Source organism: Penicillium brevicompactum (assembly GCF_028827555.1).
Source record: "Penicillium brevicompactum strain IBT 35665 chromosome Unknown utg000009l_segment0_segment0, whole genome shotgun sequence".
Classification (NCBI taxonomy): domain Eukaryota; kingdom Fungi; phylum Ascomycota; class Eurotiomycetes; order Eurotiales; family Aspergillaceae; genus Penicillium; species Penicillium brevicompactum.
The window spans coordinates 414,686-441,216 of record NW_026623212.1 but is presented as its reverse complement, the minus strand read 5'-3'; the positions used below and the strand labels follow the sequence as shown (position 1 = coordinate 441,216).

The 26,531-nt window shown below is 50.2% G+C and overlaps 8 protein-coding genes across 8 annotated transcripts; all 8 read left to right on the top strand.

Moving 5' to 3' along the window:
* Positions 1 to 236: 236 nt before the first annotated feature.
* N7506_011611 (uncharacterized protein) lies at positions 237 to 672 on the top strand (the record flags this gene model as incomplete). Its single annotated transcript, XM_056960902.1, has 2 exons — positions 237 to 287; positions 358 to 672. The coding sequence occupies 2 exons, from the start codon at positions 237 to 239 to the stop codon at positions 670 to 672; spliced, it is 366 nt and encodes a 121-aa protein (XP_056805436.1).
* Positions 673 to 1,939: 1,267 nt separating this feature from the next.
* Positions 1,940 to 3,615, top strand: N7506_011610 (NTF2 and RRM domain protein; the record flags this gene model as incomplete). The annotated part of the gene is made up of 3 exons (XM_056960901.1): positions 1,940 to 2,257; positions 2,308 to 3,255; positions 3,316 to 3,615. 3 exons carry the CDS (start codon positions 1,940 to 1,942, stop codon positions 3,613 to 3,615), a joined length of 1,566 nt encoding a protein of 521 aa, XP_056805435.1.
* A 1,135-nt stretch (positions 3,616 to 4,750) lies between these two features.
* On the top strand, positions 4,751 to 6,929 carry hsp90 (chaperone Hsp90; the record flags this gene model as incomplete). Its single annotated transcript, XM_056960900.1, has 2 exons — positions 4,751 to 5,008; positions 5,091 to 6,929. The coding sequence occupies 2 exons, from the start codon at positions 4,751 to 4,753 to the stop codon at positions 6,927 to 6,929; spliced, it is 2,097 nt and encodes a 698-aa protein (XP_056805434.1).
* Positions 6,930 to 7,547: 618 nt separating this feature from the next.
* On the top strand, positions 7,548 to 8,218 carry N7506_011608 (Aminoglycoside phosphotransferase; the record flags this gene model as incomplete). Its single annotated transcript, XM_056960899.1, has 2 exons — positions 7,548 to 7,956; positions 7,986 to 8,218. The coding sequence occupies 2 exons, from the start codon at positions 7,548 to 7,550 to the stop codon at positions 8,216 to 8,218; spliced, it is 642 nt and encodes a 213-aa protein (XP_056805433.1).
* Positions 8,219 to 8,728: 510 nt separating this feature from the next.
* On the top strand, positions 8,729 to 9,896 carry N7506_011607 (putative alcohol dehydrogenase; the record flags this gene model as incomplete). The annotated part of the gene is made up of 3 exons (XM_056960898.1): positions 8,729 to 9,318; positions 9,359 to 9,539; positions 9,603 to 9,896. 3 exons carry the CDS (start codon positions 8,729 to 8,731, stop codon positions 9,894 to 9,896), a joined length of 1,065 nt encoding a protein of 354 aa, XP_056805432.1.
* Positions 9,897 to 10,129: 233 nt separating this feature from the next.
* N7506_011606 (uncharacterized protein) lies at positions 10,130 to 10,892 on the top strand (the record flags this gene model as incomplete). The annotated part of the gene is made up of 3 exons (XM_056960897.1): positions 10,130 to 10,252; positions 10,306 to 10,674; positions 10,731 to 10,892. The coding sequence occupies 3 exons, from the start codon at positions 10,130 to 10,132 to the stop codon at positions 10,890 to 10,892; spliced, it is 654 nt and encodes a 217-aa protein (XP_056805431.1).
* Positions 10,893 to 20,585: 9,693 nt separating this feature from the next.
* Positions 20,586 to 22,643, top strand: medA (transcriptional regulator medA; the record flags this gene model as incomplete). The annotated part of the gene is made up of 2 exons (XM_056960896.1): positions 20,586 to 20,625; positions 20,677 to 22,643. The coding sequence occupies 2 exons, from the start codon at positions 20,586 to 20,588 to the stop codon at positions 22,641 to 22,643; spliced, it is 2,007 nt and encodes a 668-aa protein (XP_056805430.1).
* A 1,137-nt stretch (positions 22,644 to 23,780) lies between these two features.
* On the top strand, positions 23,781 to 26,072 carry trpB (tryptophan synthase TRP5; the record flags this gene model as incomplete). The annotated part of the gene is made up of 3 exons (XM_056960895.1): positions 23,781 to 23,916; positions 23,973 to 24,294; positions 24,341 to 26,072. The coding sequence occupies 3 exons, from the start codon at positions 23,781 to 23,783 to the stop codon at positions 26,070 to 26,072; spliced, it is 2,190 nt and encodes a 729-aa protein (XP_056805429.1).
* Positions 26,073 to 26,531: the final 459 nt, after the last annotated feature.

Genomic DNA, 26,531 nt, shown 5'->3' with positions numbered 1-26,531 from the left:
AACCTCCCCCTTTCTTATCCCCACCGTTGACCCACCTCTTTCCTTCTTGCTACGACTTCCACTGCTTCAACTGGACTATACCATACAGAGCATACTACAGAGTAAGTGCTGACCTCGGCCGAGCGCTAGACTCCACTGACAGAAACTTGCCCAGGTCTATCTCTAGGGTTACCTACTCGAAACCGCGCCCCTCTCCCGCAGTCCGCTCCCCTTTAAAAGCACATTGTCTGCCCAACATGGCTCGTCAAACTTCTCTGGATTCCGAGCGCCCCATGATGGCTCAGTCGGTAGGATTTGCCCCTCCCTTCCCTGGATCCCAGGATTTTCCTCCTCCGGCGCATGTCTAACTCTCCGCAGAACCGAGCCTCCAAGCGATTCTCCACCGTCAGTGGCAGTCCCTCGCTCGCAGCATCTGACCGCACAAACGGCAGCCTCCCCAGTGGTGACCCCCGAATCGCCGACATCTCCCATCTCCACGAGGGTTTCGAGCGCCTAGAGAACAAGCCGCTCACCAAGCAGCGATTCGTCCCCACCGCCGAGAAATCCGACAACTTGAACAAACTCGCTCTCGGTGCGAAGGTCGAGCGCGCCCTCGGGCGCAGAATGACCGGCCAGGACGCGGTTATGCGCAAACCGCTCTCTGAGAAATCCGAGGGTACCACCTCGCCTTGAATGTGATTTTGAGAAAATATCTTCACTCGTGTGCTGTGTTTTATACGTCCGCGTGATTGACCGTCTCCGATCGTTCTTTCCATCTTTTTCTCTTTGGCCATGTACTCCGTCTCGGTTGATGGCTCTTACGACTGCTGTCGCCTTTGCCGAGCACCTTTTTCACGTCCTATCATACCCTTCTTTCTCTTTTCCGGATCACTTTGCGGCGTTTGAACTTGAGATGCGCATTATATATCTCTGTTTGTGTCTTGATTTTTATTTACCATCTACCTTTGTGACATACCTCAAATCTTATCATGAACCCTTCCACATTTATGTTTGCTGTCTTTAGATTTTCCCACTATTGATCTTTGTTGGGTGGAGCCGAGTGCGATTGAGTCAATGCGTGTCAGGGGTCATTGATCTATGTCGATTTATGTTTGGATCTACACCTGTCTAATATCTCTTCGATCTAGTCTCTATATCATAGCTCCGTTGAGCTCCTCTCGCCAGATTTGCCTTCCTGTTGGTCTTCGGGTAGACGATACAGTCACACCAGAATGGGCTGTGCTGGCCTCCATTGCTTCCTTTCACGTACGCTTGATCAGACCTCTTTAGACCCATCTGACAAAGGATTTAGTTTTAGATCTAGATCTCATATTATTAGATCTGTCGATGTATCAAGTAGCGAAGTATACCAATTCTGCCGGGGTAGACCGCCCACGCGAAACCCGTCAAAGAAAGAAGTCGCTTTTTCAGCGGCGGCGAATTCCCACAGCTTCACTCTCAACTTGCCTTTTCTTCTTCTTTTTTCCCGACTTCTCCATCTTCCATTCTCGAGACCCACATTTCTCGATCTTTCTCATCTTCACCTTACACCTTTTGAGCTATTGAGCACTATTCTCATCTCAGATCACTGTTATACCTTCACCCGCAATCTTAAAGCGCATAGTTTTTTCTCTCTTCTCTCTCTGTTACCCTTTGGTTCCCCACTATTTCTTTCTTCTCTGCCTTTTCAATTGCTTGCACTAGTGTCTAGTACATTTTCGCATTGTGAGTTCCGATCTCCACATGTCCTTTTCCACCTCTTTCACCTCTTCAACCTCCTCATCGCGCACATCACTAACAATATTCAGTGAAAAGATTATCGTTAGACCGATCCCCGTCTTCTTCAGGTTCCAAAAAAACCCCCTCTCGGTTCTTATATTTTCACTGTTATCCCGCCGCGCTCGGTTACTCTTAATCTCATTTTCCACCCGAAACCGCCAAAACCCCTCAATCCTACAATATGACCGATATGAACCAAGTTCCCATCAATGGCAACTACCCTGCCCAGCACGGCTACCCCGAGTCCTACAATCACGCTTCCGTCACCATGAACACTGCCGCCAGCTTCCAGCCCGCTCAGTCTTCCACCCCTACCACTGTCACTCCCACTGATCAGAAGAATGACATCTCCAAGGACGAGGTGGGCTGGTTCTTCGTTGAGCAGTACTACACTACTATGAGCCGCAACCCCGACAAGCTTCACCTGTTCTATTCCCGTCGCTCTCAGCTGGTTGTTGGCACTGAGGCCGAGCCCGTCCCCGTCAACATTGGCACCAAGGTTAGTTGAGCTTCCTATTGAATTGTGAACTTTCACTAACCTATTTTTAGTCTATCAGTGACAAGATTAAGGAACTGAAGTTCCAGGATTGCAAGGTCCGCGTCTTGAACGTCGACTCTCAGGCTTCGTTCGACAACATCTTGGTCTCGGTTATTGGTGAGATCTCCAACAACTCCGAGCCTTCCCGCAAGTTCGTTCAGACCTTTGTTCTCGCCGAGCAGCCCAACGGCTACTACGTGCTCAACGACATCTTCCGTTACCTTGTTGAGGAGACTGAGGAGGAGACCACCCCCGCTGTGGCTGCCACCGAAGCCCCCGAGGCTGTGGCCGAGGTTCCTGCTGTCTCCAGCGAGGAGGCTCAGGTTTCTGACGATGCCACCGTCTCCAAGGTGGACGAGAAGCTCGAGGAAGTCGAGGCCAACGGAGAAATCGAGGAGACCAAGGAAGTAGTTCCCGAGACCAACGGCGTCCCCGCCGAGGAGACCCCGGCTGTCGCTCCCGCCGTTGAGGCTGAAGCTGAGATCGAGGATGTCGAGGAGCCCCTCGCTCCCGAGCCCACTCCCGCCCCTGCCAAGGAGGAGCAGGTCCCCGAGAAGGAGACTGCTCCCACTCCTGCTCTTCCCAAGACCTGGGCCAACATCGCCACCACCTCCTTCGCGGCCAAGGCTGCTGCCGCCTCCAAGGCCGCTGCTGCTGCTGCTGCCCCCGCTGCTGCCCCTAAGGCCGCTGCCCCCGCCAGCCAAGCTTCCCCTGTTGCTCCCGCTGCTCAGCCTGTTGCCGCTGCCGCTGCTGCTACCGAGGCCCGTCCCCAGGAGGCCTCCACTGATGCCGGATGGCAGACCGCTGGCCACGACCACAAGAAGTCGCAGCCTCGTGCCGGCGAGGAGACTGTCCTCGCTTATATCAAGAACGTCAATGACAAGGTTGATGCCAGCCTGCTGAAGCAGGTCCTGTCTCGCTTCGGCAAGCTGAAGTACTTCGATGTCAGCCGCCCTAAGGTTTGTCCCTCTTTCTCTCTGCCTCTTGGTTTCATCTTCATTTGCTAATGTTATCAATAGAACTGCGCCTTTGTTGAATTCAACGAGCCCGCCGGCTACGCTGCCGCTGTCGCCGCCAACCCCCACCAAATTGGCAGCGAGCAGATCCTCGTCGAAGAGCGCCGTCCCCGTGGCAACGCCTACGGCAGCAACGGTTTCCCCGCCGGACGTGGCGGCGGTGCTGGTCGCGGCCGTGGTGACCGTGCCGGAAGCCAGGGTCGCGGTGGTTTCCAGCGGGAGGGCCGTGGTGGCTTTGCTCCCCGTGGCCGTGGTGGCAACGTTGCCGCCAAGGGCCGCAGCAGCCAGGCCCAGGCTGCTTAAATATTCAACCTGATATTGATGATCCCCTACGTCTTACTCCGCACGTCGACTCCAGTGTCCTGGCTTTTGGCGCTTGATCTTCCCAGGATCTGATCTGTATTACTCTGATTTGGATTCTCTTTTTTTTTTCCTCCTTTCTTTTGCCCCGTCTTTTCCTAATGACATGTGTTACGTGACTATTGCCTCCCCCTTTTTTCCCGTCACAGTGCATATTAGCGGTTGGTCCGGGTTGGCTGGAAAAGTTGTGTCTCTTTCCTACCCTCTGGGCACATGTGTTTTAGCCTGACTTTTTTTTTTTTTTTTTTTTTTTTGCTTTTTCTTGTTGGGTCGAGTCTCATCTCCGAGATGTTCCTCGAGTCCATCTTGCGCCATATTCATTTCTTTCGATGTCTTTTGCCTGTTCTCTCTGAGACCTTTTTTTCGCATTTTCGTTACTAGCATAGCAAACTTCAGGGTTTTACGGTGGTGCGCCATCCCGGTTCTTGTATTATGCCTTTTTTTTTCTTTTTTCTTCTTGTCTATGGCTTTTACAGTGTAAATGAAGGGGAATGAGCAATGTATCGTTATAATTCGTTATTCGAGAAATGACATGAGGACCTCATTGGTGTACTCCGTAGAACTTCCAAGGTTGATAGACCAGCTGACTCAGTCTGGGGAAGATTCTAGCGATGGTGCCTCAGGCAGTGATATTCTCAATGAAAGAAAGTATCTCAGTCTGGGGCAATTGAGTCGAAATTAAAATGATAAAAATAAAGACAGGGCCCCTCAGTTTGGATATAACGAAGACTCTAGAACGTAGAGCTGCAGGTTGCCTGACCGACGAGGTGGAAGTTGCTGGATCGTCGTAGAACCTCTCCACCAGAAATTTTTGGAAACACAAAACCACCCGCCTTCCCCAACTTCCTCTCTTCATCTCTCTTTGCTTTGGTTCCTCCCCTCCAAGGCTTCTCTTTTTTGTTTAGTTTCAGTTCTTGTAAGTGTCTCCCTATCTTCATCAACCTGGTAGCTGTACTGCCTTTGACCCTCTTCCCCTCCTCCCCCCCCACCGCTACATCAAACTCTGCTTCTCTTTGAAGTCAATTGCTGAACGTCACTCTAACCATCTTCCTATCTTACAGAATATTCAACCGCCATCATGTCTGAGACCTTCGAGTTCCAGGCTGAGATCTCTCAGCTGCTCTCGCTGATCATTAACACCGTCTACTCCAACAAGGAAATTTTCCTTCGTGAGTTGATCTCCAACGCCTCCGATGCTCTCGACAAGATCCGCTACGAGGCTCTCTCCGACCCCTCCAAGCTTGACTCCAACAAGGATCTGCGCATCGACATTATCCCCGACCTGGAGAACAAGACCCTTACCATCCGTGATACCGGTATTGGTATGACCAAGGCTGTAAGTTATTTCATCGGAGGGCCCAAGCTCTCGTCGATCCTTTGTGAGTTATGGATTGAGAACTGACATTTTACTTCATTAGGACCTCATCAACAACCTTGGTACAATTGCCCGCTCCGGCACCAAGCAGTTCATGGAGGCCCTCTCCGCTGGCGCTGATATCTCCATGATCGGTCAGTTCGGTGTCGGTTTCTACTCTGCCTACCTGGTCGCCGACCGTGTCACCTTTGTCTCCAAGCACAACGATGACGAGCAGTACATCTGGGAGTCCGCTGCCGGTGGTACCTTCACCCTGAAGGAGGACACCGAGGGCGAGCAGCTCGGCCGTGGTTCCAAGATCATCCTCCACCTTAAGGATGAGCAGATGGACTACCTCAACGAGGCCCGCGTTAAGGAGGTCGTCAAGAAGCACTCCGAGTTCATCTCCTACCCCATCTACCTCCACGTCCTGAAGGAGACCGAGACTGAGGTCCCCGATGAGGAGGCCGAGACCAAGGAGGAGGAAGATGAGGAGAAGAAGCCCAAGGTCGAGGAGGTCGACGAGGACGAGGAGAAGAAGGAGAAGAAGACCAAGACCGTCAAGGAGTCCAAGATCGAGGAGGAGGAGCTTAACAAGACCAAGCCCATCTGGACTCGCAACCCCACCGACATCACCACTGAGGAGTACGCCTCCTTCTACAAGTCTCTCTCCAACGACTGGGAGGACCACCTCGGTGTCAAGCACTTCTCCGTCGAGGGTCAGCTCGAGTTCCGCGCCATCCTCTTCGTCCCCAAGCGCGCTCCCTTCGACCTCTTCGAGACCAAGAAGACCAAGAACAACATCAAGCTCTACGTTCGCCGTGTCTTCATTACTGACGATGCTACCGACCTCATCCCCGAGTGGCTCAGCTTCGTCAAGGGTGTCGTCGACTCCGAGGACCTGCCCCTTAACCTGTCCCGTGAGACCCTCCAGCAGAACAAGATCATGAAGGTCATCAAGAAGAACATCGTCAAGAAGACCCTCGAGCTCTTCACTGAGATCGCTGAGGACCGCGAGCAGTTCGACAAGTTCTACCAGGCCTTCAGCAAGAACATCAAGCTCGGTATCCACGAGGACGCCCAGAACCGCCCCACTCTGGCCAAGCTCCTCCGCTACCAGTCCACCAAGTCTGGTGACGAGGCCACCTCCCTCGCCGACTACATCACCCGCATGCCCGAGCACCAGAAGAACATGTACTACATCACCGGCGAGTCCATCAAGGCTGTTGCCAACTCTCCCTTCCTGGACACCCTCAAGCAGAAGAACTTCGAGGTTCTGTTCCTCGTTGACCCCATTGATGAGTACGCCTTCACTCAGCTGAAGGAGTACGACGGCAAGAAGCTCGTCGACATCACCAAGGACTTCGAGCTCGAGGAGACCGAGGAGGAGAAGACCGAGCGTGAGGCTGAGGAGAAGGAGTACGAGGAGCTTGCCAAGGCCCTCAAGAACGTTCTCGGCGACAAGGTCGAGAAGGTCGTCGTCTCCCACAAGCTTGTCGGCTCCCCCTGCGCCATCCGTACCGGCCAGTTCGGTTGGTCCGCCAACATGGAGCGTATCATGAAGGCCCAGGCCCTCCGTGACACCTCCATGTCCTCCTACATGTCCTCCAAGAAGACTTTCGAGATCTCCCCCAAGTCTTCCATCATCAAGGAGCTCAAGAAGAAGGTCGAGGCCGATGGCGAGAACGACCGCACCGTCAAGTCCATCACCCAGCTCCTCTTCGAGACCTCCCTCCTGGTCTCTGGATTCACCATCGAGGAGCCCGCCAGCTTCTCCGAGCGCATCCACAAGCTCGTCTCCCTGGGCCTGAACATCGACGAGGACGCCGACGTCGAGACCAAGACCGATGCTGCTGCTCCTGCCGAGGCTACCGGCGAGAGCACCATGGAGGAGGTTGACTAGATTATCTTCCGCTCTTTTCGCTCTTGCTAATTTTAAAGTCTTACGGGAAATGGGAAACGGGATATGACCCTTTGATGTTTGTTTTTTCTTATTCAGGTGTTCTACAATAAGAGCCTATTCTTTATTCATTCGCCTCACTGTCGTAGACTGTAACTGTAGCCTTTCAATGGTCGTAATGTGCTTTGTAGGAGTATTTCCCACCTCTCAGGGTTCCAAGGTTGTTCATGGACATGTGACATAACATACACCGTCCCATTGTTTATGCCGCCAATTCTCTCCTTGGTACTCCGTACTTCTTTCCCTCCTTCGAACTGGTTTGGTCACTTCGAAGACTCTCACAATGAAACTTGAGTCATTATCTCGCTGTCTCGTGCCCGATTTCACATGGCCAGACAAAGTCCGACCAATCTCTAACGACCGAATGCCACCAACTCCTCGCCCAACGCACCCTCGACTAATAACTACAATCCTGGGGCTTTCTCCGCATATATCTTAGACGGTTCTCTCGGTCTTATTGCAACTGGGTCCGAATCTCCTACGATAATCAGATCGCTAAGCTTCCATTCGGATTATTCTTGTAAATAGTCCGATGGCACCAGGATCGAGGAAGTTTTATCCATGCAAGTTGCCCGAAATGCAGGTCTCCCAGTTCCAAGGGTGATTTGCTATAGCGCGCACCCTGATACACCCCATGCACCGGTTTCAATCCTCATGACTCGCGTGCCTGGTGAAGCATTGGGTCGAGTTTATGAAGTATTCAGTGACGAGGATCGAAATTTGGTTTTAGAAGAGCTTAGAGCTTATCTGGAGATCATGCGGGTGTGGTCGAGTCTATGGGGCGAGCTGAGGATTTGTTCTCTTCCAGGTACCTCGATAAGGAGTGCTCACGCTCCTGGTCATTTTTCTGGTCCTTTTGAGTCAGAGGATGATTTGAATAAGTATCTCGTACGGCCTGCTTGGTCGGGTGGGTTCTCATCGGATACTGAATACGAGGATGCACTTGATCGTGCCAAAAGATGGGAAGCTTGTGTCATCGCATTGTCTTTACGCACGGAGATTTGAAGCTTCATAACATTCTGGTGAAGGAGGGCAAGATCACTGGTTTTTTGGATTGGGAATCGGCAGGTTGGTATCCTGAATATTGGGATTTTACTACTGCTTTGAGGTTCACACAGGAAGACTTTTGGTGGTACAGCTTTGTGACCGAACTTGGTGGTGAATCATATCTAGCAGAGCTAGATTGTGAGGAGGTGTTGACTTCTTTAACAAGTGCTTCTTATTACTGGTGAGTATCACTGTTTCACCACGCACAGATGAAGTTGCCAATGACCGTGGCTGGATATTGTTCGCGGCAGTCATAGCATTTGCGCTCCCCCAATTCTTGGCCTCGGTCTCTTAGACCCCCAGAGTACTGCATTTCAAAGTCTCCTGTCTCTCATGCTCTTTTTAGAAGAGCGAGGACCCAAAGTCGCCAAACATGGCAAGTTGATGCTTGGAATGTTCAGCCGATTCCAGGTTTACATATATTCTCGTAGTGTTGTCCAAGTGACTTTCACATGAGGTAGAACAAGACAAACCCTTCCCAAATTGAAATCAACTCATTCCCAGGTACCACAGTCTAATAGCGTCCAATCTTGAAATTCAACAGTAGTCCTTGAAGTTTTGAAAAGCATCCATTCGGGCCTCGGTTAAAACGATAAGATATAGTAATCCCCGCACCCCAAGTTACCAACAACCACCTGGGCAGCTTCAATTCATTTTGACAACTTTGGAACTTAACTTCCAATCCAACAGTAAACATGTCCAAAGCAATCTACATTTCTCCAATTGACGGCAAACCCGGCAAGCCCGGCCAAGTCTACTACCCGCTCTCTCTGCGCACCGTGCCCAAGCCATCCCCGCAAGGGAGCGAGCTATTGATAAAGCTGACCGCCGCCTCCCTCAACCACCGCGACCTCTTCCTCCGCCAACATCTATACCCAGGCGTGACCTTCGACGTACCCCTACTCGCAGACGGAGTAGGCATCGTCGTCGACGCAGGTCCCAACGTCCCCAGCCCCGAGACATGGCAGGGCAAGCGCGTGATCCTGAATCCCGGCGTGGGCTGGAAGGATTCGCCCGACGGGCCCGAGGAAGCTACCGGGTATAGAATTATGGGTGGTACACGGGTTTATGATAAGGGTACGCTGCAAGAATATCTCGCGATTGATTTCTCGGAGGTCGAGGAGGCTCCTGGTCACTTGTCGGATGCTGAGGCGGCTGCCTTGCCTTTGACTGGATTGACTGGGTGGAGGGCGCTTATTACGAAGGCTGGTGAGCGGAACTCTGGGGATGGTGCTGCTGTGTTGATTACGGGGATTGGGGGTGGTGTTGCGTTGATGGCGCTGCGGTTTGCGGTCGCGAGGGGGGGCACATGTTTTTGTGACTAGCTCGAGTCAGGAGAAGATTCGGAAGGCGGTTGAGTTGGGTGCGACCGGTGGTGTGAATTATAAGGAGGATGGATGGGAGAAGAAGTTGCTTGGCTTGCTTCCTGCTGGCAAGAAGAACTTCGATGCCATTATTGACGGTGCGGGTGGTGATTCGGTCGAGAAGTCTGTCAAGTTACTCAAGGTGAGTATTTGCAATCGGCCAATGTTTTGGGTAGAATACTCACATTTTGCTCACATCTTGCAGGCTGGCGGTGTTCTTTCCATCTATGGAATGACAGTATCCCCCAAGATGCCTTTCACGATGGCTGCGGTCTTGAAGAACATCGATGTTCGTGGTTCCACGATGGGCTCTCGCAAAGAGTTCAAGGAGATGATCGAATTTGTCAACGCGAAGAAGATTTACCCGGTGGTGTCACGAGTGCTCAAGACCGATCTGGATGACCTGTCTGCCATCGACGGACTATTTGAGGACATGAAGCAGGGTACTCAATTTGGTAAACTGGTGATTGAATTCGGCAAGTCGGGCAGCAAGCTCTGAATAGCATCTATGCTACGAGTCTCATGAAGCAAATGATTGTCTATAACCAAATACAAATGGAGATATTCGCAGCTCGTACCTTCCTCGCAAGACCTCGACGGTTGCTGTCGCAGCACCGATGTCCTCAGCTTTCGTTGCTCACCTTCTCTTATCCCCAAAATCCAGGCGAGTACCCAAGACTCAACTTCCGCTCATTGTATAGCCCATCGCTCTCTTGATTCCCCGCTTTTACCATGGGTCCAACCAACCGCCGCGAACGACGTCCCCGTACCGTGTCCCACGAGAAGGGCGCGGTGCGTCGTGTATCGGATGAAGCTTGTCCGGTCGACGAGATCTGGGACGAAGGTAGTTTCCAGGTAACAGGCCCCGAAGCTGTCAAGGTGAAGGGTCTATACTGATGTCAGTCAAGTCATCTGACGCCACTCACTATGCCCTCCAAAGGCTCAACCGACTCATTGAAAACAGAATGGAAAAGCTGCGAATCAACACCACACGCCTGAAGCGCGAGCTCTGGCTACTGCAACGCCATGTCAAAGAATTCCGCCATCCACTCTTCGAGAACTGGGAAGCCGATATGCTGACGCGTCTCATTGAAGTCGCATACGCATTCGAGTATCGGAAATTGCCAGGTGGTGTCGTGATCGGGAAGGAGACGGTCTCTGAACGTGAGAACCTCACCCGGGCATACAGCCTGGCAGCCAGAGATATTCGTTTGATCACTATTCGGAGACTCGGATTGTCAGATCGCTATCACGAAGCCTTGCAACGATATCCAGAGGTGGGTTGTGGGAGGTGGTTCGGACGTACCTTGAGCTCTGGACTGACATGTACCAGGTTGCCCCCTACCGAAGTCAGAATCCTTTCCGAACGGAGTTCGCTTTTGCCAAATGGCTCGTCGAAGAGAGGGATACCCGACCAGAACTGTATGGGTTCTGGTCCAAGCTTTTCCCGGTCTGCTATGACCGCAGCGTTCAGCAGAGCGCCTCCATCTTCTGATCACCTCATCTCATCTGTCTCGTCGACTTCCCTTTCTCCTTCCCCTTCCGGCCTCTCTGACAGAGATCAGAATAAGCACCGCAAAAGGGGCTTGGTGGATACAATATTGTCTCGTTGTTGAGGCATAAATTCCTTTACAGAAGTTTGTGGGTCAACGGCGTTGGTCTCCAGGTTCTAGCGAGTACAGATGTGCTCATTGTGTCTCATCTCAGCTTGCCATGCACCAAGCCTCAAGCCTATCAAGCCCTATTGTTATCTAGCAGGACCGGACTGCAACTGTCTAATTTTGGGTCTTACGGTTCCGCTGGCAGCACCGCATCATTTTCCAGAGAGCCCTAAATAGACGCATGAACTAGTGTATGATCACCCCAGTCCACAATTCGGTCTCTCTTTGGACTACCATGCTCTGCAACTTACCGGCTAAATGGTTGCCACCGTAGCATTGGGAAACCAACGGCCGTCTAGTTATTCACCGCTACAAGCTATCAGATCTCTGGAAATAGCACGGCGTCCTCTGATTCGCGCTGGCGGATCAACAAGTCTCACCTGAACACCCGGGATTGCGGACTCAGAACCCTCCCAGCCTTCTAAAAAAGAAAACAAGAGAATATAGAAGAACTACACTAAACGAAAATAAACTAAAAAGCCACTGCAGCAAAGACCATCAACTGAACAGTTGCACAGTGTATACTCCGTACTCCGTACTCCGTACATAGAGACTATGATAACCCAAGGTTTACCGCTAATTATAGCACCTTATTTTAAACTGCTAAGATGGAAGCGGTTTACTCTCCCCTCTTAGCGGTCTTGGCATAGACAGCGCACAAGAGGTTGATCAACCTCGTGGAGCGCATTCAGGGTCTACCCCCGACTGCCCCCGACTCGGCTAGGTTCCGAAGCGCATTTGTGGTTTTTTGTTGGTTCGTTTTTTCCCTTTTTTTCCTAGATTCTTGTGTCTTGGCTTTCAATAACGTACCTTAATTTTTGTTATACATGTTATCTTGAATTTGGTGAGGAAACGCTTATTCATCTCGAAGGGGAAGTTTACTTTTTTTTTTATGGAGATCAGTGTTTTTCTAGTACCGAAGGTACGGGAGTAGAAAGAGTTGGATGTCTCCATCAAGTTGACCGATTAGGACCCGAAGTGGCTTTATTTAGACTCGTTGCAACCATAAGTCACAAATTGACCACAATTAAAGAATTAAGCCTTCTCATATGTAGTAAATTGTAAAGGTAGATTGTACCTAATGTACCATGATTAGAAGGTCGCTAAAGGTATAGATGAACCAAATCGACCAATCACCTCCGTCGACAGTAACAAGTCCCCAAAATCGAACGATAACCGAGGCTCGAAATGGTTGCTGCCTAGCTTGGCAAAGGTACAAACTTGGCACACAAAGAGAGAGAGAGAGAGAGAGAGAGAGAGAGAGAAAAAGCGGGTACTCCGTCCTCTCCGTAGAAAGATGGAAATAAATATGGGTCTTGATGGGGTCATACCGTCGATACTTGGACTTAGCTCGTGGATAGCGTCGGATCCGACAGGAAATGGGGTAGATTCGGACCAACGAGAGCTCCCATTCAAACCGGTTAGCCAGCCTAGCGGCGAACCGGCGAACCGGGGCGCTCGATTCGGTATAGATACCAGAATGCGAGAGCGAAGCTAGGCTACTCACGGTTTAACTGAAGTGCTCGAATCATGTTAAATTATGCTAAGTCATGCTATAGTCAGAATGTCGGAGGAAGAACGGGTCCCGAGATTCCGACTGAAAATACATATGTTACATGCTCGTCTGATGCTGAGCTGATTCGTTGGTTTTTTGTTCGTGTTCGCTATATTCTACCGCGATAGGCTCTTTTTGCATTTGGTCCTTAGCTCTTGAGGATTTTTTTTCTTTCTTCTTTATTTTTTTTTTTTTGCCCTCGCTTCTAAGGTTCTATACTAGTGTATGTTTTTTTTTATCTTTACTTAGCTTAATCTGGTAGCTAAGTATCTGTCAAGATCCATCACTTCCATATATAGCAATGTTTCAACTTCTCCAGGTTTCTCCGATCGGGACGGGTCAACTTGAAACGTTCATACTTCACGCGATTGTTTCAGGATTCTTGGGTTATCAGGACGATCTTTTTTACTCCGTACCGGTAAAGATCTAAATCGATCTTCATGCCATGATTATTACGGAGCAGTGGTATTAAAGTTATGCGGTAAAAATGATCGGATAAATTCTAAGGTGGTCCAAGTTTTGGGGCTCGGGTAGTGAAGGTTCGGATGGTGATATATACAACAGCAATTTGCATGTCGATATCGGGTATATTCTGGAATTTCGCGACTACAGTACAAAGCTGATATATTGTGTTTTCTTTATTCTCTCCAAAAAATTATACATATTTGTAGGCAGTTCTCACAGTAAATAAATTTATGCTGTACCTGCGAAATGCACAGCAGTTTGACGCAGCTACCAGAGCTCCAGCTGAAGGCCCTTCCGTCCAAGCTCTTATCCGAATCGGATCGTCATGTTTCAAAGGGGAGCGAAGATCTGTCTCACTGCCCCTATCCTCTCCAACGTTAACAGGGAAAAAAGAAAAATCCTTTCGGTCCATCCTATTCGTATACTCGTACGCATGCCCATGTGCGAGGAATACAGATAGTATGAAAATAATCACAAATAGATTTCCAACTAGAGATGCTAGTACGAAACAAGAAACATAAAATCGACACGGAATCTCGCGCCAAAATCAACGCCCAAGATCTACAAGGGGACCCCAGATGCAGGTGCCACTGGCAGACACTACCATAGGCACGGAGTAAATCTACAGCAGGTACCAAACTTATAGACGCAGCAGATAGACGCAGCAAAACGGAGCACGCACCAAGTCAGTACAGGATCAACGAAAGGGAACGGCAGCAATCTGGTGAAGCCGTTAACAGAGATGAGATTAGTGAGACCCGAGCAGCGATCTTTCCCTTCACGCACTGAAACATGTCCAGCTAGGAGTCCCCGAGGCCCCCCCGAGACGAGAAATCTGTATGGACTAATTTGTACAGTAATTCGGACGCGGAAAGAAGCATCGGTGACCCCGTTACTCCGTACGGAGTACTCGTTACGGAGTACTTGAGATTGTTCAGATGTCCCCGCCGAAGGTGTCAATTGGCGCTAAATTCCCGAGCCTGAGATCGTCCTGCTTCCTTGCTGGATTTGGTACTTGGGGGCTTTTGACCGCAACTCCACCATTACCAAACCGCAGCAGTGAAAAGAGCCAAGGAGTATCACTGATCGTGCGATATCACAAAACGTTGGTCCCGCTGAACAAGGTTGCTACCGAAGAACATAGGGCAGTGCTGAAGCACCACTCGTCCAAGGTACCGAGACGCTCGGGGCGCCACCGACATCAGTTTCGTTGTTGGTGGCTGAGACTGTTGAGAGAAAGGGATTTTTTTCCCTTTCTGTTGTGAACGCTAGCCAGTTCAGAGAAAATGATAGTCCACTTAGCGTTCAAGCGTAAATACCAGGTACTTGTACGGAGTACTTCTCGCGATATTGCCTACCCATCTGACCATCTGGGGCCACATTTTTTCCCGGTATGCTGCGGATTTGGTTAGAGGGTACGTTTGAGGCCTGCTGTGAGTGGTCAGAGACGATGGAGTCGGTGACAGGGGGGATACACATCTCCCGCTGCGATGAAAGGATCATTGGCGAATGACGGGGCTGTGGTGAAGCAGATCTTCGCACAAGGGAGGACAGCAGGCCCAAGTGGCCAAGGAGAGGTGCAGCTCATTCGCTGGCGATTCGTGATTTGTGTATTCGTGTTGATCGGCCATCGATTGATGGGGATTGGATTTCCCCGGTCCGGTACAAGTGTCGATAGGAATGGTACATTTGCACAAGCAAAGAGACGTTTGAACACCGAATCGTGATCATCAAATGGGTAGTCGTTCTCTGACACCGATCTCTTCGATCTCGAGCTGGAGATGTGGCTATGCCGAACCAGTGTATGTAGGATCCACATTCCTCCGAACGGTGCAGACCAAACACACGCGGAAGGGATTCCTTGGTCACCTCGAGGATCTTTACCGTTTGTTGCATCACGATTAGAACTGGGCATGAAATGTGTCCGGGTAAGAGAAAAAAAGGAAAAGACCGAAAAAGAAAATGTAAGGGTGTCTATCCAGGGCAAAGAATCATCGTCTCTTGACTCTGACTTGACTCTGAAAATGTTTCACCCGAGAGTTTTCCGCGAACGAATCCAGTAGACGATCCCCATTCGCATCCTTGCTGAGCCCTGTTTTTTTTCCTCCTGTTCCTTTCCCCAGAGGAGGAGATTTTGATGGTCAATTAATATTCGCCCGTGCGAGATATGCACTCCACATTGTACGCAGGTACAGGGTAAATGTACAGGTATAGAGCGACAGGCACGAGCACGAGTAGACAACACGTACATGGTACATACATACGAGAAGACAAGGCAATAAAATGCATGCCCTGCATATCCCCGTGGTAGGAGCTACAATGTAAAGAACCTTTATCCGACAAGCAAGGTATTCAGACGCAAAGCATATCCTCAAAGCCAATCAATAATTAGCCTTTTTGAGACGCAGCGGGGGGAAAACTGGAAGAAACAAAAAAAGGGTAATCTAAGCACCCGGGGAGTGGAGAGAATGAAGATTATGCTCAATCAATAATAGTGTCCGTACTCCGTACACGTAGAGGCCAAACCCTTCACCTTCCAATCGTGGTAGAGACGGAGAAGGATTCAGACAAGGTTGGAGCTCCGAAGCCCTGGTGAGGGGGGATCCGCCCACGGAAGTTTGGAAGGAATGGAAGATCCTTGGAGTTTATTGGGTTAGGTCGAATGTAGGCGTTACTAATTTACGAAAAATGATTGTTCCCTCGTTTGGGGATAGTTCGGGAGGTTCAAGAGAATTTCTGGTTTCGATGTGGGGACGTCTCCCCGAAGATTGCCCGATCAGCAAACGCGGTTCTGCAAACCGATGGAATTTGTCACTTTTCAATTAAAAGTAAAAAGAATTTCAAGGGATAATTAAGATCTGACATTGAATTGAGGAATTGGTCCCTTGGAACCCTTGAAAGAGGGGGCTCCTTGCACTGTGAATATTGAGGTGGTTGGGGAGAAAGTCATACAATGTAATCACTGCGATTGACTTTTGATGCTAGGTGCTTTACAACTATAAACCCAATAGTATAGCCAGGCTGTGAGAAAGAAGCAATGATTGTCCATTGTCTCTCTACTCCGTACGGGTAATTGTTGTCGTACACAAGGCAGCTATATTTTAGTTAAGCTTGCTGATCACGGAGCAGTCCGTGTCTAATGCCCCAATTTTGTTCAAAAAGAAGCTCAGCTCAGCCATGGAACTAGCCGTAGTGTACAGTGTCATTGGGAATACTCCATGAAGTTAGTGTACCGCAACCGTTTCCAAGGTTCTCATACAACGTGGCGAAGTGATGTTTTGCAACAGAGCGGGTTTACGGCCACTCCACTGACCGGCGATTAAAAGCTGCTATCTTATCGGAACAGAGCCTCCCGACTTCCCGGTCATCCCGGGGGGTCTATCCGCTTACAAACAACATAATTCGTAAATTTGCCCCTTTCTAGGAGCATCGTGGAGCTGCACGAAATAAGGAGCTGTGCATCCGAACCGTTACCTCATTAGCGTAAACTGTTCAACGTTAATTCAAAGCCAATTGATCTAGCTTGCGAGCTTACGAGCTTTTCGGACCCCGATGATCTCATATAGAATTAGAACTAAACTTCAAGCCTTGATCTGCGATCTCTAGCGGATGCAACGGTACTCCGTAAACATTTCTATTTTGAAGAACGAGTGGGCTCCGTGCTCGGTACACTTGCATTTGCATTTGCAGCTGTAACAATAACATGGTTGACATTCTTACGGTACTGCAGCGCGGAAATGCAAATGACGCGCTGCGCGTTCGGGTAATTCCGTACAGGTATGATCTTCTGCGCGTTCAAGGGCGGGACGAGTAGCAAGGTACGGAGTACGGAGTACGGAGCATGGAGTGCGAAGTGCAATTCCAAGGTTAGCAAGGGCTGATGATCTCATTGCAGATAAGCTACTTCAATTCGGATATCACCGAGGGCCGACTATAATTATAATGAGTTAGGGCTATGGTGACAGTGCAGAGTGTTAACGGATCCAGGTCGTGATACCCGGAGAGGGTTAGAGGGGAACCAATCAAAGGCCCTTGCATAGTCAGGCCACCGAGTCACCTGAAAATACTGCAAGGTGTGCTAAACTTAGATCTTCGTATTTTTCCTGCTTTTGTTCGTTTATACCTGAGTCAGATGATGACCCCATTACCCTAATTCAGTTAACCTTCTTAACTATTATGATGTTTACTATTTTTTTCACTTTTGATTGTGTTTATTTATATTCCAAGGTTTTGTTGTTGTTGTTGTTCTGCTAGGGAAGAAAAAGATAAATACTGAATTACTGAATTACTGTAAACCTGAAAATGACCGTGTGGTCTCCGTACTCCAGCCCACGGGCGTCCAAATGTCAGCATATGTACGATGTACGTGGTGCATCCTCGTGTTGAGGAATGTGAATTATCATGTTGACCGACATGACGACACGAGCCTTTCTGTAGAGAAGATCCGAAGTGGAGTCTGGAGAAGGGCAAAAAAAGGGTCTCCTTCCTCGTTTAGTCCCTCCGATTTGGCACCCAAGGGTCGGGTCGGTGTAAGGGAGGAAATCCCTGAAGGGTCAGATCTGACAGTAAGGACCAAAAGACAAGCATGACTGTCATTGGACCAAAGAGGTTTCCGTGATGGAAAAGAGCCCGAAAAGCTAAGTGAGGGGAGCTAAATATACACACAGGGTGTGGTCCTGAGCTGTGTGATTGGTTCGTGGACCGGAGCAAGATCCTTTCTGACCTGATTGGGTCTGGAGGGTTACAGTGATTCTGTACTCCGTACCCGTATAGTATAGGCAATGCGAGTCACCTGGGAGAAAAAAGTGTACAAAGGTTCCAAGGTTACCACGGTAAGGCGAGAATAATCTGGGATATTATACCGAGGCCAACAAGTACCTCCAAGGTTGGTACTGTATATCTTCTATTCGACTATAGAGGCAATTGCTGCGAATGACCTCAGTATGGTTTTTTTTCCCGGCTCGGTGCTTTTTCTTTCTTTCCATTTTCCTTTACCTTCTCCAGTGTTCATTCTCCACTTTTTACAGCGGTGCAGGCCGCCAGATGGGTGTTTATCCCGAGAACCTCACGTTCTTGTATTCCTCCGTGCCCGATATGCCTCGCAGATTTTGATTTCGGTTCGGTAGTTCCAAGGTTGTGACATCGGTAGAAAGAGGTGGTAAAATAAGGATCTAAATCTGACCGGTCGGACACTTCGGAAAGCCTTCTAGTAAGTTCCGAAGTTCTTTTTTAACTATGCGATCAGGAAGAGAGACCAACTCTCTCTTCAATATGGAGAGGACTCGAGACTCGAAATTACGAACACACCCTACCACCCTGGACTGTGTGACTAAATTTCCATGTAAGGTAATAAAAGTAGGAAGGGAATCAAGTAGCAAGGTACGGAGTAATGGTAATAAGGGAACAGTGCAAAGTAGAATCGCGGTATAAAGGGGAAAAAGGGAAAAAAAGGAAATGTACCAAGTTTTTTCTGTGCATCCCCCGCCACGATTGCCCACTAGTCAAAAAAGAATTAATTTATAAAAGAAAAAGAAAAAGAAACCTTGAAAAATTATAAAAAAAGAAAAAAAGCAATTCTCCACAGCTCGTGGACTTATACAGTTAGGCTGTAAATTGTGTACTCTCTAATAATATAATCCCATCCTACTTACTTTTAACCCTTCTGATCCCTTCCTTGCATGATCTCCTTTGAACTTCTCGTTATGACATCTTAGTCCACATTCGCTTTCGCAAACCCCACGTTCGCTCTTACGCTCGCTACTTGCTGCTACGAGAACCACGTTCGCTACGCTTTATTACTTGGTCCTTGCGGAAAATTACACTCGACCATTACATTTTAATACTTAATTCTTTTTTTTTCTCTCTTACCCCCAATCAGGAAAAAAAAAAAGAAGAGAAAAAAAGAGGAAAAAAAAAGACAAAAGAGAAAGGACCTTGCGCTGAACCCTTGATCTTCAACCATTCTCCGATTTGACATCTCGGAGATTGTCGTGACAATTACTCTTGTCCGACACTGCGTTTGCGATATACCAGTGTAGAACCCGTTTGCGCTCCGTCCCGTCTGGAACTCATCTATACCGGCAATTGGGTTCCTTTTCTATACTTCGCCTCTGCGCTCTCTCCTGGACCTCTTGGAAACAAAAAAAAATCCGGGCAACTTGAAATTCATCCAATCGCCTCTAAATTGTCTCGGCAAAAGACGTTCGATCCAGAATCCAGCGGAAAACACGCCCTCTGTTTGGAAGGGTCTCAGATTCATTAAAGAGTTATTCACCCAACGAGAACGACTTACGAAGATCAGTTCGTCAAATTCATCAGCTTAAGGTTAGTATCAAGATACTCCACCCTCCCTTTGCCCACGGTCTCACTTGGTTCCCCCTCGTGCCTTGCATACTTCCTTTTTGGGGTTCTTCTTTCTTCTTCGGATCTCCTTGCAGTCCGTCTTCTATGGTCTATACCGAAGGGAAATGAAGGAAATGAAGAACTTCGATAGTGTCAAAGCCGTCGGATGGCTTCCCCGTCCCGCTATCGTCTCCCGGGAAGTGTTTGTTGTTGACAATTAGACTCTCTCTTTAGATTTGACGACTCTCAGATCTTGCATATTATCTTGGACATCAACAGCCTTTTTCAGGTCTCAGTTCAGAGCTTCTTTTACTTTTCGTCAGTTCACCTCCCCCTGGATGCACCGATCCGTCCTGAGTACCAATATCTCGTATACTCATCGTGTCTTAGCCCGCCTCTTCTTATTATTATTTGCTGGTCATTGTGGCCCAATCCTCCTGGCTCTTCCCGAAACCTCAAAGAAAGCGAAACTTCACCAGTCCTCGCTCAGTCTGCCATTCTAGCCAATCTCAGCTCTACCACGGACCCTGCTGGAGCTGTTCCCGAAGCGAAAGTTCCCTCCATCTGCCTCTTTATGAACATTTTCGCCACGGTCGAGATTTCATAGTACTGCAGCCAGCCGTTCTTAGTCTCAGCCTTAGTTGATTCCTGGATGGTGATTCGAGGCCTTTTGTTGCCAACTTTCTTGTGAGACTGACAGCTTCGTCTTGTCACTCGTTTTTGTCTCGGAGAGCACCCCATCTCGCGTGCTTTTCAACCCACTATCGTTTGGATAAATTCCCAGTCATTCGCTTCAGAAGGTTCTATCTTGTTGCAGTTGCTGCAACATCTTCAAGCTGGCTTACTCGAAGACTCACGGTGTTTTGGTAAGTGCAAGCCTCCAATATCCTCCCTCCTGGATGCCCGCAGGATTGGATGTATCTCTTCCAATCCTGGTCCAGAGTCTTGTTTGGATGCCGTTCAACCCTGGACATCCCCCTCCGCCAGGTGTACACAAGAGAAACTTGTTGGCTGACATGTCTCTTCTTTCCCGTCACAGTTCGACCCAGATTTTCAAACGCCTTTAATACTCGGCGAATCGTTGGATTTGTCTGATTCTGAAGAGTCGCAGTTTGTCGGTGCATATTCAGACGGCCTGTGGGCCAAGTCTGAGCCATTATTGTCTATGTCTGCTTTCCAGAAGCCCGCAGCTGGCGCCATTATAGGTATGTCGAGTCGACTTCTGTCTGGGCCTTCGGTACTAAGACCAAACGCAGATTACGGTTCCACTCGATCTTTACATGATGCTGCCTCCTACTCGGCCTACGGTCAATCGCCATATGTGACCACCCCGATGGTCCCGTCCCCGATGGCTGATCAGGCAAGCCAAATCTCGGATTGTGTTCCATATCTGCCCAACAATGAGTATGCTAGCTCGTACGAGGAGTCTCAATCTCCCATGCTGGGAGCACGCCCCCGTCAGCTTCCCGAAATTGTGACATACAGCCCTCAACGTGGACGCGAAGAGACTCGCGTCATGGTTCAGATTTCATCGCCCTATGATCTCCACAGCTCCGCAATTGCAGGTGTGTTTGTAGTTTTTGGCTCGAAGAAGTGCCACTCTCTCCCAACTTTCATGGGATTCCAGGGTACCGCTTTCCAGTACGCTCTGGCAGCTGATGCGCCTGCATTCTTATCCACCGGCTCTCCGTCATTCGCTGTCCCTCTGTCTGTCTCAATGGAGACCCAGGATGATTGCCCACCTATCACCCTCCAGGTCGGCATTTACAGCTACGAGCAGGTTTCCCACCCTTCCCCGCCAGGTGATAGCCGCAAGAGAAAATTGGCCTCATATCCCGAACATGTCGCACCATCCGCCAAGCGCCACACTGGACAAGTTATTCCCAAGGTCGAACACGAAGGTTACCACAGCCGTAACGTCTCTGGGTCTTACTCGCCCTATTTGCAGCCTCTTCCAGCCATGTCTGGCTTCGTTGCACCTTACCACAACGCCCCCTCCCCTCAGCCTGGCTCTGCTCAATATTCCTCCGTCTCCGTCACCCCTCAACCTGCTCTCCGCGTCCCCTCTCCCATCACCCCAGCCTGGAGCCCCTCATATGTCCCCGTGAACAACGATGGCCGCAACGCAGGTCTTGCTCTGTCACACAGCATGCCTCAGCGCAAGGTCACTCATCCTGGTAGCACACACCCTACTCTCATCCGCACCTCCACTATCCAATCCAACGGCATGACCCACAACCCATCTTTCAACCCTTACGCCATGTACCCAACAAAGGCCGTTCTCAAGCTGAACGGTGACCTCGATTCTATGGCACAGGGTTGGTCAAAGGAAGAGCGTACCACCCAGCGCCGTCTGGTCCAGTTCACTCGCTCTCAGACTGGCAGCACCATCCAGGCCGACTTCAAGGCTGTGACCCCCGAAGACCGCGCCCCGAGCAGCATCTGCATTAGCTGTATCTCTTGGGAAGGAAAGAATGAGTGCTACGTCACCAGTGTTGACACTATCTACTTGCTCGAGTCTCTCGTGGCCGTTCGCTTCACTGTTGAGGAAAAGAACCGCATTCGTCGCAACCTGGAAGGATTCCGTCCTCTTACCGTTTCCAAGGCCAAGGCCGACAGTGAAGAATTCTTCAAGGTCATCATGGGCTTCCCCGCCCCCAAGCCTCGCAACATTGAGAAGGATGTCAAGGTCTTCCCTTGGAAGGTTCTTGCCCATGCCCTTAAGAAAATCATTGGCAAATACGTACGTATCGCGAAACTCCCAGCTCAAACCACCGTACTAACTATATCCCAGTCCGCCAGCTACTCCTCCACCGCCGGTGCTCTCCCCACACCAATGACCAACAACTTTGCCAGCCGTGCTAGCCACGGCACCGGTTCCGATTCCGGCACCGAGGCCCCAACTGCCAACTCGCCGCAGTCCATCTCAGACACTGGAAACTACGCTAGCATGCCTGTGCAGGCATACTCCCACCACACTCCCGCAAACTCCCACTCCTCGGCTTCAGACATGCGCCCCATGATGGCGGGCACACAACCTTATACCTCCGTTGGCGGATACTCATACCCAGCAATCTGCCACCCGCAGAACGCACACGGTCATCCGGCGCCTGTGCGTCCATGGGAAATGCAACCAGTGGGCCCTGCACCTCCCACCCCTTCAAACAACGGAGCTTGCTACACCTACATGGATCCAGTATACTCGATGCATGATACGCACTGAGTGAGATCCATGATTCGATTGTTTACTTCTTTTTTCATACTTGCTTGCTTTTTTTTTTCAGATACGATTTTCCTTCTTGTCACTCCTTTCGGCCCAGCGCGTGCTAAGCACGCTCACGATTCATGTCTCTCCTTACCCTGATGCTTCAATGCCGAGCTTTGCATACTTTGATTTTCTCGATTTTTTGATTTTTTGTGATTTGATCTCGTCCTTGGCTTTCTTGTTTACACATCACTGCATTTAGACGGTGTTTCCATTCCTTGGGCATATATCGGCATCTACTTCCATGGGCTCATGTACTACTAGGCATAGCGGGCGCTTGCTGTCATTCCTTCTGCATTCGCAGGTTTTGGTTTTCGCGATAGACTTGGTTGGGCGGTTTTTGCTCAACTTATTCTGCATTTTTCGGTCGTCCGATCGGAGAAATCTGAGCTGGTACTGACTATTTTTTGTTTATCTCTTTCTTCTTGGATTTTATTTGGGCGTCGTCATACTTACCTTGAGCTTGTTACTTACTGCATCGCTTTGGCGTTTGGGATGGATTTCCTGGACTGAATATTATTCTTCCTCTTCTATTGAATATTGAATAATAGTGATTTTTTTTTTCGATCAACATCTTCCTTACTCTGAAGTAGCTTTGCTCGTCGGTGTCTGTGTACAGCATTTAGCACCTTAAGCTCCTCCCTCTGAGACTTGAGACTTGGGATAATGATATTCACCTGAGTATTTCAATGTCATTACTTTTCTTACAATCTGAGTAAGGTAGCTTTGCCAACATTGCCACCAACGTCGTCATCCATGCATGTTTCGAGCACAGGCACGTGACATGCGAAGCCCTGTAGATATGAGCACGTGACTAAAAGTTGGCATCTCTTTCGATAAGCTATCAACACGTGACAAGATACGTGGGGTTCCCAAAGCGGGAATCAAAAAAGGCAATTATGAGTTGACTCATTGAGAGCAAGTCCGGTCCCTGAACTCACTTCAACAACCTCCCAAAGCTCGACGACATCCCCTGTTTTATTTGCCGTCAATCCTGCATATATAAAAGGCCAATCGCCTCCATTGGCTGACTTTCATTTTTCTATCTTATACCAACGTCACATTCGCTGTTCGCCACATTAACCTTGGCCCGACATGGACGCAATCAAACAGACCTTCGCCAGGTGCAAGGAGCAGAAGCGTGCTGCCCTTGTCGCTTATATCACTGCTGGCTATCCTTCTGTTGAGGAAGCCGTCGACATCCTCCTCGGTCTTGAGAACGGTGGAGCCGGTATGGACATCCCACTTCTAAGTGACTTTGATGACCTCAACTAACTGGGACGGCAGATATCATTGAGCTCGGAATTCCCTTCACTGACCCTATTGCTGATGGTCCCACCATTCAAACCGCCAACACTAAGGCCCTCGAGAACGGTGTCACTCTCACTACCGTCCTGCAGCTCGTCCGCGATGCCCGCCGCCGTGGCCTTAAGGCCCCCTTGATGCTGATGGGTTACTTCAACCCAGTCCTCAAGTACGGAGAGGAGCGTATGCTCAAGGACTGCAAGGAGGCTGGTGTCAACGGATTCATCATGGTGGACCTTCCCCCAGAGGAGGCCGTCCGCTTCCGCGACCTCTGTGCCAGCAACAGGCAAGTCCTAACCCCTCTGTCACCTATTCATCCTTTCTTTACTAACACCTGATGTCCGTTCTAGCCTTTCCTATGTTCCTCTCATTGCCCCCGCCACATCCGACGCCCGCATGCGCCTGCTTTGCAAAATTGCCGACTCTTTCATCTACGTCGTCTCTCGCATGGGTGTGACCGGTGCTACCGGCCAGCTGAGCGCCAATATTCCAGAGCTCCTGGGCCGTGTGCACGAATACTCTGGCAACGTCCCCGCTGCGCTTGGATTCGGTGTCAGCACCCGCGAGCACTACCTGGCCGTTCAGGATCAAGCTGAGGGTGTCGTCATCGGTAGTCAGATCATCACCGTCGTTGGCCAGGCTCCTGCTGGCCAGGCTGCCAAGGCTGCGGAAGAGTACCTGTCTAGCGTCACCGGCCGCAAGCGTGAGCGTGATGCTGCTGGCGCCTGGACTCGTGAGATTAACATCATCGAGGCCATCGAGAAGGCCCAGCCCGCCACTGATGCCCACCCCACCAAGGTCATCACTGACGCTGATGTCCCCTCCGGACCGGGTCTCGGTGACCAGCTTGAGGCCCTCAACGTTACTCAGAACCCATCCGCCCAGCCTTCCCGCTTCGGTGAGTTCGGCGGACAATATGTCCCTGAATCCCTCATGGACTGCTTGGCTGAGCTCGAGCGTGGTTTCGACACCGCAAACAACGACCCCAAGTTCTGGGAGGAGTTCCGCTCATACTACCCATACATGGGCCGCCCCAGCAGCCTTCACCTGGCTCAGCGTCTGACCGAACATGTTGGAGGAGCCAACATCTGGTTGAAGCGCGAGGACCTTAACCACACCGGAAGTCACAAGATCAACAACGCCCTTGGACAGATTCTGATTGCCCGTCGTCTGGGCAAGACTCGCATTATTGCTGAGACCGGTGCTGGCCAGCACGGTGTTGCCACTGCTACCGTCTGCGCCAAGTTCGGTATGAAGTGCACCGTCTTCATGGGTGCTGAGGATGTCCGTCGCCAGGGCCTTAACGTTTTCCGCATGAAGCTCCTTGGTGCTTCCGTTGTCGCTGTCGAGGCTGGTAGCCGCACCCTGCGTGATGCCGTCAACGAGGCTCTCCGCGCTTGGGTTGTCGAGCTCGACAGCACCCACTATATCATTGGTTCCGCTATTGGTCCCCACCCCTTCCCTACCATCGTCCGTACCTTCCAGTCAGTCATCGGTAACGAGACCAAGGAGCAGATGAAGGCCGAGATCGGCAAGCTTCCCGATGCTGTTGTCGCCTGTGTCGGTGGTGGCAGTAACGCCGTCGGCATGTTCTACCCCTTCTCCAACGACCCCTCCGTCAAGCTCGTTGGTGTTGAGGCTGCCGGTGATGGTATCGATACCGATCGCCACTCCGCCACTCTTTCCGGTGGCTCCCACGGTGTCCTGCACGGTGTCCGTACCTACGTTCTGCAGAACGAGCACGGCCAAATCGCCGAGACCCACTCCATCTCTGCCGGTCTCGACTACCCCGGTGTCGGCCCCGAGCTCTCCAACTGGAAGGACAGCAACCGCGCCACCTTCATCGCCGCTGATGACAGCCAGGCTCTCGCTGGTTTCCGCGCTCTCGCCCAGCACGAGGGTATCATCCCTGCCCTGGAGTCCTCCCACGCCGTCTGGGGTGTCATGGAGCTTGCCAAGACCATGGGCAAGGGCCAGAACGTCGTTCTCAACGTCAGTGGCCGTGGTGACAAGGATGTCCAGCAGGTCGCTGATGAGCTTCCTCGCCTGGGTCCTAAGATCAACTGGGACCTCCGCTTCTAAGTTACTCGTACACGATGTGCTCTTTTCTTCCGGGGTTTTCTTATAGTCTGACTAGCATCCAGAAGGTGGTGCTTCGTTTCTAAGGTTTTGTTTTCACGGCTCGCATGTATGCGAGGGTTTACGGTTCATTCATGCATAACGCACTCTCCTTATACATGGCGGGACTTTCATGGAAAAAGCGTGTTTTTCGTTCTTTGCTTTTTCGAGCTCTGGGTTTCTTTCAATAAAAAATATAGAGAAAAGAATCCTAATATTTCTATCTTCATTTAGCTTCATTTAGATGTCTGTTTTGCCCCCGGGGTTTGTTGCAATGCCTACGATGAAAACAGTACTTATCATCGACTGTGGAGCGCTCTCGCTGCGCATGGCTGTATCCGAGTTATCGGGCTACATTAGATTACGTTCGATTTCGCTCGTGGACCGAGGGAAAACAAGAACATAAGATCATAAGCCCATGAT